General features: G+C 46.5%; 1 protein-coding gene across 1 annotated transcript in view; it reads right to left on the reverse strand.

Moving 5' to 3' along the window:
• Nucleotides 1-9778, reverse strand: part of LOC107106900 (collagen alpha-2(V) chain-like) — a 64555-nt gene that overhangs the window by 3141 nt on the left and 51636 nt on the right. Inside the window, exons 16-20 of the mRNA XM_015407116.1 lie at nt 7346-7390; nt 6654-6752; nt 4912-4965; nt 2290-2397; nt 134-187 (exon numbers count right to left, since the gene is read on the reverse strand). Coding sequence (XP_015262602.1) covers nt 134-187; nt 2290-2397; nt 4912-4965; nt 6654-6752; nt 7346-7390 — 360 coding nt within the window. The remainder of the gene's footprint in view (nt 1-133; nt 188-2289; nt 2398-4911; nt 4966-6653; nt 6753-7345; nt 7391-9778) is intronic.

Below are 9778 nucleotides of genomic sequence, written 5' to 3' on the forward strand. Positions count from 1 at the left end.
CCTGTCGATGGAGCATTCCTCTTGAACCGATTTCCAGATATTAAGTACTTTGGGGCCGCTTATGTCAATCTCCCCCTTTTCTCTTTCTTAAAAGATATCTCTGCATGCGTTTTGCTCCTCTGTGTCACCTTACCTTGGGTCCTGGCAAGCCATCAGAACCTGGAAAGCCCCGATTCCCAGGAGGACCCTATAGAATCAAAGCATAATTTTTTATATCTGCACAAAATTGCACGCAAATTTAAAACGTGTATCATTACGATTCTCAGTTAATTACTATTCTCTGTTCATAGTCATATGCACAGCAGTATGTATCAAGGAGCTGATAACTGCTCATTTCCCCATTTCTAGTACACAGACGTTGGAGGCGCCTTTAATAGAGCTGTGGAAGCTCTCAATGGATGCCCGCAAGCGGTGATGGACAGGGTGAATCTAGACGACGATGTCTTGCAGGGAGGCCCTAAAGGATGAAGAAGTAGGATTGTCAGGAGGAGGGAGGATTATGAGCGGGGACATTGGGGGACTGCAGTATCACATGCACTGCTACATCATTTCTGGTGGAAAAACTGGAGTGATGTAGGGTAGTTCTCCTAACAATTCCTAGAGCTACCCTATGTCACTTCTAGGATTTCACTGGAAGTGACGTAGCGGTGCATGCGATACTGCCGTTAAAAGAAATCATCCTGCTGCCAATCAGAGAGGCAGCTGGCAACAGGAGTTGGGGGCAGGGAGCCCCCGAGTCAGGGTAATGGGAATCCCACATATAGGAGTTGTCTCTCAGTTTGTAGGGTATGGAGTCACACTTGACTTGACCTCCAGGTCATTGACTTGACCTCCAGGTCTTGAAAAACTTCCACTGCCCATTTCCAAAAATTAAACCTCTATTACAGGGGCAGGACATTTCTCTCCAGATCTTGCCGTAAACTTATTCCAAGTCAGTGTGTTCGAGGACAGGATGTAAGGCTGGCTTAAGGATATGGGGTCGGATCCTACCAACTTTCATCCCTGTGATCTCCCAAGAGGTTATGCTAGGGATCATGGGATCCATGTGGACAAAACGTTCTGCAGAACATGGAAGTAGTGAGGAGGCAAACTGGGTAAGACTGCCACTCCTCTGTCTCGTGCCTGTGGGAAAACTGAAAGGATCCAACCCATAATATCCATCGGTTCTTCAAATATTTCAGCTATTGGCTCTCTGCCTAAAAGGAACAAATAACCCTGACCTAGATGGCTCATGCTAGCCTGATCTCATCAGATCTTGGAAGCTAAGCAGGGTCGGCCCTGGTCAGTATTTGGGGGGGAGACCAGCAAGGAAATTCAGGGTCGTGACGTGGAGGCAGGCGATGGCAAACCACCCCTGAATGTCTCTTCCCTTGAAAGCCCTCTGGGATCACCATGAGTCTACCATGATTTGACGGCACTTTCCACAGCCACCAGGAATAGTGGGCCAGATCCAAGATGGCAAAATTGTGATTTTAAAAGAAATCTGTTATTTCAAATCTGGAATCGAGGCGGGTGGGACAGAATGTTGTGTGTTTCAGTTCTATCTCATGAAAGCTGCATTGATGTAAATTAGTAGTGAAGTAGGATGGAATCCCACTGTTCATCATGACCACGTGATTTCAACAGAATCATTATGTCAACGAAACATCTAGATTCAAAAGCCTATTTCGGCTTGAGCCATTGAGCAAATGTGACACATTGACAAATTAGCTATATATGTTGGAATAATCAAGGGGGGGGGGAACATAATTTTTCAAACTTCTTCCCCAATTTAAAAACAAAACAGGGTATCTTTGGCCATTTTAATAAAATACAATTCAAAGAAAACGGCACTGTTCTTTGGCTTATCCTATCCATATGGGGCCTGCTGAGAAACCGGAGAGTTCTAACCCCTAACTCCACCCATTGAATGGACTATACAATCACAGTTAGTCACATGTGCTTTCACAAGAGATAGCGTCGGTTTCCTGTTTCAGTCTTCACAGAAATTTTGCTTTGGTTGTCGATAGCCCTCTAACTTTACCAAGGATGGCTCCAAACCATTCCTAACATTAGGGAACTGGAGCTAACCCATCAGGGGCTGCAGATTTGGGGGAAACCATTAAAGAGGAGGTTATTAAAGCAATTAGTAAATAATTTAATTTTTATTGTCAGTAACAACCACACCAGAATTTTGTGTGTATGTTGGAATGACCCCTTTGGATTTCCTGCTTCAGGCAGCCAGACATCTTGAATCATTCCAGCGAAAGCCCCATTTGTAAGATTTTGGCTTTTCCAGTGACCTCTTACCCTTTCTCCCACCGGTCCCAGAGGACCAACCGCTCCTGGATCTCCACGGGGACCTCTTTTCCCTTCTTCACCCACAGGTCCAATTGGACCCTGAGGGCCATGTGGACCCTAGAGGAAAAAAAATATAACATAAATATCACATAAATGCAAATGCCCATGATTCAGTCACATCGTAGTTCACAAGATGGAAACCAGAAGGAGCAACGACTGTTTAGAGAAGAGAAGAAGAAGAAGAGATTGGATTTATACCCCGCCCTTCACTACCCAAAGGTGTCTCAGAGCGGCTTACAAACTCCTTTCCCTTCCTCTCCCCACAACAGACACCCTGTGAGGTAGGTGGGGCTGAGAGAGCTCTTGACAGAAACTGCTCTTTTTCAAGGACAGCTCTTATCAGAGCTATGGCTTGCCCAAGGTCATCCAGCCAGGTGCAAGTGGAGGAGTGGGGAATCAAACCCGGTTCTCCCAGATTAGTGTCCGCGCACTTAACCGCTACACCAAACTGGCTCTCTAGTTATGCTTTAGAATGCAGCTTGCACCTTTTTCTGGGTTCATCACTAGATAAGGTTTCATGAAGCAGCAAGATCTGAATGGACATCATCCCACAACCATTCTTTATCCTTGTTTGTTTGCTGGCACAGAGTCTGTCCATCTGGAGCGCTGGCCAAATAGTTTTGCTGTAATTATTCACTTGTCTGGTACTGCATATATTTCCCTTCTGACAAATCAGATGTTCCTGTATATACAAACTAAACTAACAGTTTCGACTGTGTTTTTGAAACTCAGTGCCTTGTGTATCAAATTAACAGAAGACATCTGTAAAGAAGGGGGAGTCATTGCTTCAGTTTTTCCACACGATCGGTTCCCTACAGAACAGCTCCAACCGGTTTATGGGTTGCTAGTTAGGCACTGACCCATAGCACCAAGATGCAAGTGAGAGTCAGTGAGGATAGGATGTTGGACTTGAACTGGCTTTGGGCATGGCCCCTTTTGATACACAATACGTTTGGCCACAAGCCAGGTCGGTGGAGCCCTTCGAGTCTCTTTTGAAACTTACTTCCCCAGCAGAGCCAAATTCAAACTGGGACCATTGTTCCACTAGTGGAGGGGGCTCCTGCCTTCCCACCCCGTGCTGTTTTCTTGACCCCAAGAGTCCTCAGGGGACGTTATTCAACCATTTGTGGGGCTCCACATACACCAAATGTGGCCCCCTCAAGGGGTATTATACTGTGGTTTGTTTTTCAAATTCCTCTTCTCTAATGGTGTCTTCCAGTTTTATTCCATTGTTCATTCTATGAATTATACTGGACTTTACGGAATAGTTTTTGTCATTCACCTTGAGTCTCAATGAGAAAGGTAGGTGATAAATGAAGTAACTAAGTAACAATACTAATGGGAGAACATGATAGATTTGTTGGTGGTAAGCACCGTCATATCTACAAGCGACACAGGGTTGCCATGCATGTATTAAAGATATCCATGAGCAAGATTAAGGAAGGCTCAGCCCAGCTCTACAGATGCTGATTTAGAAGGTGACCTCCACGAGACCTTCTGTTCTATTGGGAAGCACAGGAATGCAGTCCTAGTCTTGAGTTCAAATATTTTTCATTTGGTAATTTGTCCCACAAATATCAGTTCTTTTTTTCTATGTTCAAGACCTTCCATAACCCTGAAAGGAAAGTGAAATGCAAGAGGAACGATGCAATGAAACTACAAATGATAATAATGAATGAAATGTTTTTACTTAGTTTGAAAAACATCCTACTATTTTTTAACATTATGGGGGAAGTGTAAGTCAGCACCCTCCTGCCTTTCAATTTGGGTCGGACATTACACTAGCACAGGGGTTCCCAACCTTTTTGAGCCAGAGGTGATGTCATTGCACAGGGCAAGTCACGCGGGGACACTCTAGCATTTTGGGGGGAAACTCTATGGTAACAATCGGTTTTCCTCAAATCTTAGAGCATCCCCCGTACAATGTGCCCTGTGCGATGATGTCACTTCTGAGTGATGTCATCGCGTCACATGCACTTCACACATGTGCCGGAAGACTCCAAGAAGAAGACTGGAGCCCCCTGCTGGAACGTGGTAAGGACCTGGCAACCCTAGCAGAGCCAGCCACAAAATGGCTGCCGCAGCTTACCTTCTGTCACACAGTGAACATCCTTGTGCTGTGGTGGCAGCTGCTGCCAAAGCAATATTTTTAAAAATCCATACAGGCAATCAAATCTCCAAAGGCCAATCAGAAGCCTTGCTGGGCAAAAGCCCCACCTGGCCCCACTTGGTGGGCACCAGGAACGGTGTCAACGGGTGCCGGGGCACCCAAGGGTACCATGCTGGGGACCCCCGTGCTAGCAACTCTATTTCTGCAGAGACTCCCAGAGAGGCTTTATGTTTTGGTCTAGAAACCATCCTTTCCCAGCAGTGCAGACTCCTTCAAGATGCCAAACAGCGACTTTTAACAGTAATTGCTAAAAACTGCAAATTGCGTGGCTTGCATTTGTTTTACTAAAGAAATTAAAAAGTCAAAGGAAGCACACACATTGAAACGAGCACGTGTCGAAGGAAACATCGCTTTTTAAAAGAAGAAAAGAAATATTATTGGTCACATATTTTAACACTTACAGGTTCTCCTTTGGGGCCCGCTTCTCCTTTGAAACCAGGAACTCCAGGGTCTCCCTGAGAGCAAATATTATCCGTTAAAACAGCTATCCGCACTGTCATCCATTGTCTTCCTTTCCTCAACTGTCCTTCATGGTCCTCCTCTCCTCCATTTTCCTCCATTGGCCTACTCTCCTCTAATGTCCTCCATTGTCCTACTCTCCTCTTGTCCTACTCTCCTCTAATGTCCTCCATTGTCCTACTCTCCTCTTGTCCTACTCTCCTCTAATGTCCTCCATTGTCCTACTCTCCTCTAATGTCCTCCATTGTCCTACTCTCCTCTTGTCCTACTCTCCTCTAAGGGCTTCCATTGTCCTACTCTCCTCTAATGTCCTCCATTGTCCTACTCTCCTCTTGTCCTACTCTCCTCTAAGGGCTTCCATTGTCCTACTCTCCTCTAATGTCCTCCATTGTCCTACTCTCCTCTAATGTCTTCCATTGTCCTACTCTCCTCTAATGTCCTCCATTGTCCTACTCTCCTCTTGTCCTACTCTCCTCTAAGGGCTTCCATTGTCCTACTCTCCTCTAATGTCCTCTATTGTCCTACTCTCCTCTTGTCCTACTCTCCTCTAATGTCTTCCATTGTCCTACTCTCCTCTAATGTCCTCCATTGTCCTACTCTCCTCTATCCTCCATTGTCTTACTCACCTCTAATCTCTCCTATTGTCCTACTCTCCTCTAATGTCCTCCATTGTCCTACTCTCCTCTAATGTCCTCCATTGTCCTACTCTCCTCTTGTCCTACTCTCCTCTAATGTCCTCCATTGCCCTACTCTCCTCTAATGTCTTCCATTGTCCTACTCTCCTCTAATGTCCTCCATTGGCCCACTCTCCTCTAATGTCCTCCATTGTCCTACTCTCCTCTTGTCCTACTCTCCTCTAATGTCCTCCATTGTCCTACTCTCCTCCACTGCCCTCCACCCGATTTCTCTTAATGCAATGGTTTCTGGGACTTACATCCAATATCTGCAGGGCATAAACTAATCCCGCAGCTGAGTAGCAACGGAAAACGTTCCAGCCAAGGCACCACCATGTCAGTATATTTATGATGTACATAAGTTTTTTAGTTGCAAATTAAAGCTCTTGCGTATTTCGTAAATGTGCCTCTGTTATTCTGTGAGGTCCCCTAGAGTAAGAATGGGGAGCAGCCATGGCTCAGTGGGAGAGCCTCTGCTCGGCATGCAGAAGGTCCCAGGTTCAATCCCTGGCATCTCCAGTCGAAAGGACCAGGCAGTAGGTGATGCGAAAGACCTCTGTCTGGAACTAAGGAGAGCTGCTGCCAGTCTGAGTAGACAATACTGACCTTGATGGACCAAGGGTCTGATTCAGTATAACACAGCCTCATATGATAGAGGAGGAGGAGGAGGAGAGATTGTATTTATACCCCACCCTTCACTCAAGAGTCTCAGAGTGCCTTACAAACTCCTTTCCCTTCCCCTCCCCACAACAGACACCCTGTGAGGTAGGTGGGGCTGAAAGCTCTCTTTTGAGGACTGCTCTTTCAAGGACAGCTCTGACAGAACTACGGCTTGCCCAAGGTCATCCAGCAGCTGCAAGTAGAAGAGTGGGGAATCAAATCCATCTCTCCTAGATTAGAGTCTGCACACTTAACCCCTACACCAAACTGGCAAACATCATTCCATAATGCTCTTAAACAGTCTTGTTTGTGGCTAATCCCTGCCTTCTCCAGCACGATAGACACCTTACCATTTGTCCTCGAATGCCAGGAGGGCCCGTGCTGCCTTGGGGTCCGTGGGAGCCCGGTGGACCTGGGGAGCCGGGTGGTCCTGAAGTTCCTGGAGATCCCTACGAAACAGATATATGGTTGACCCGATCTACAGAGTGGAAGACAGGACTACTTGTATGTCTGATATGATCAGGCCTTGACCTGAATATAGGATTGACAGTTCTGAGTTGGGAAATTTTGAAGGTGCGGTTTGGGGAGGGGAGGGGAGGGACTTCAATGGGGTACGGTGTCATAGAGTCCGTCTTCCAAAGCAGCCATTTTCTCCAGGTGACCTGATCTCTGTCACCTGGAGGTTGGCAGTCCTACTTGGATGGCCCAGATTAGTTCGGTCTCCTCAGATCTCAGAAGCTAAGCAGGGTCAGCCCTGGTTAGTACTTGGATGGGAGGCCACCAAGGAAGTCTAGGGTTGTGAAGCAGAGGCAGGCAATGGTAAACCACCACTGCTCATCTTATGCCTTGAAAACCCTATGGAGTTGTCATAAGTCCGTGGTGATTTGATGGCACTTTCCACCATGAATATGATTACTGGTCCCAGGATGTGATCTGAAGGCACCCAATGGAGAAACCGTGCTGCAGCTAAGGAGGTCTGGGTCTGATCAGTTCCGTGGAAGAAAGATGGGACATCAATGTAATAAATCAAGAAAATACTTACCGATGGTCCTTTTGTGCCCGTGGAACCATCTGTACCAAGAGTACCCTAGAAACAGCACAACGTTTATCATTATAGGCAAGTTTCAGTCCAGAATTTAAAAAAAATAAACACAGAGAAATGCTTCAGCCTCTCCTGCGCCCTTTCTTTCAACAAGAAGCAAAAAGCAGAGAAGGTTCAGTTTGTCTGCATCCATTGCTGACATTTCCAAACTTTGGGGGGTTAGATTTTTGCTTACACTGAACAGATGACTTCAGCCCTCTAACTGTAAATAAAACCAAAGCCAGAGAGGTGGACTATGCTGCTCTATACAGAAGTTATTTGCATACATCAAGTAACTATCTGTTTCTTTGTGTGCATGTATATCTATATTGGGGGCAGCCAGTGCGTACGTGGGGGGAGAATGCTTGGAAACAGGAGGGAACATCGGCAGCCATCCTGACATGCTGATGTCACTCCCTGTGCACCTGGAAGTGATGGTAACACGTTCCCCGGGGGACCCCAGTTTAAACACAGAGTGTAACCCAAATGCCAGAGCTGTCCCTCGCAATGTGCTGACAACACTTCCGGGTTCGTGGGAAGTGATGTCAACACATCGCCTGCAACTTCACTATGTTGCCAGTGAGGGCCCCCACTGCTGGTACGTTCCCTGCCTGTTGTGGGACTTCTCAGGAGGTCCCCTCCCCGGCCAGGCAACCCATATATGGAGAGGGAGACAGAGAGAGACAGAGAGAGACAGAGAGAGACAGAGAGAGACAGAGAGAGACAGAGAGAGACAGAGAGAGACAGAGAGAGACAGAGAGAGACAGAGAGAGACAGAGAGAGACAGAGAGAGACAGAGAGAGACAGAGAGAGACAGAGAGAGACAGAGAGAGACAGAGAGAGACAGAGAGAGACAGAGAGAGACAGAGAGAGACAGAGAGAGACAGAGAGAGACAGAGAGAGACAGAGAGAGACAGAGAGAGACAGAGAGAGACAGAGAGAGACAGAGAGAGACAGAGAGAGACAGAGAGAGACAGAGAGAGACAGAGAGAGACAGAGAGAGACAGAGAGAGACAGAGAGAGACAGAGAGAGACAGAGAGAGACAGAGAGAGACAGAGAGAGACAGAGAGAGACAGAGAGAGACAGAGAGAGACAGAGAGAGACAGAGAGAGACAGAGAGAGACAGAGAGAGACAGAGAGAGACAGAGAGAGACAGAGAGAGACAGAGACAGAGAGACAGAGACAGAGAGACGGAGAGAGAAGAAGGAGAAGAAGGAGAAGAGATTGGATTTATATCCCGCCCTTCACTACCCAAAGGTGTCCGTATAAAGATTCCTCGATATTACTAAGTAATTTCAAGAAGTATGTATGGTAAAGGAATATGGCTGCATTCAGGCGGACGGTTTGGCCCAATATAGCTGCGTTCCTGTAATGGATTAAACAGGCAGAGTCAGACAGCCACATTCATTAGCCATTCCCCAGTCATACTCACCTCGTCATACGACGAGTGGGAAACAGAGTAAATAGACACCACGTTAACAAGCGGTGTTTTTGGTCCCCCGCACATTCATCACATGTGGCCGGATGTCTGGATGTGGGGGAGCGCACGCAGAATGGATTGGCAGTCTGAATCTGCAGATCCATTTCCGTCACTGGGGGGTTTGGAATGTCTGCCTATATGTGCATATGTGCATGACCGCATATGCGCATGCACCTGCCTGCATTTTTTAAAAAACGACCAGACAACTTAAAAACTGATAAATCACCAGGCCCGGATGGCACTTGTGGATCTCCTGACAAAAATATGTAATCTTTCATTAAAATCTGCCTCCATTCCTGAGGACTGGAAGGTAACTAACATCACTCCCATCTTTAAAAAGGGTTCCAAAGGAGATCCAGGAAAGTACAGGTCAGTCAGTCTGACTTCGATACCGATTAAGTTGGTGGAAACTATTATTAAGGAAAGAATTAATAGGCGCATAGATGAACAAAAACTATTGAGGAAGACTCAGCATGTGTTCTGTAAGGGATTATCTTGTCTCACTAACCTGTTAGTGTTCTTTGAGGGAGTAAACAAACATGTGGACCAGGGGGACCCAATAGATGTTGTTTACCTTGACTTCCAGAAAGTTTTTGATAAAGTTCCTCATCAAAGGCTCCTAAGTAAGCTCAATAGTCACGGGATAAAAGGACAAGTCCTTTTGTGGATCAAAAACTGGCTGATTACTAGGAAACAGAGAGTGAGTATAAATGGGCAATTTTCTCAGTGGAGGGTGGTAAGCAGTGGGTACCGCAGGGATCAGTACTCAGTCCGATGCTTTTTTTTTTTTTTGAAGAAGAAGAAGAAGAAGAAGAGATTGGATTTATACCCCGCCCTTCACTCAGAGTCTCAGAGCGGCGTACAAACTCCTTTCCCTTCCCCTCCCCACAACAGACACCCTGTGAGGTGGGTG

This window comes from Gekko japonicus, unplaced genomic scaffold (genome assembly GCF_001447785.1).
Source record: "Gekko japonicus isolate JY-2015 unplaced genomic scaffold, Gekko_japonicus_V1.1 scaffold3234, whole genome shotgun sequence".
Lineage (NCBI taxonomy): Eukaryota > Metazoa > Chordata > Lepidosauria > Squamata > Gekkonidae > Gekko > Gekko japonicus.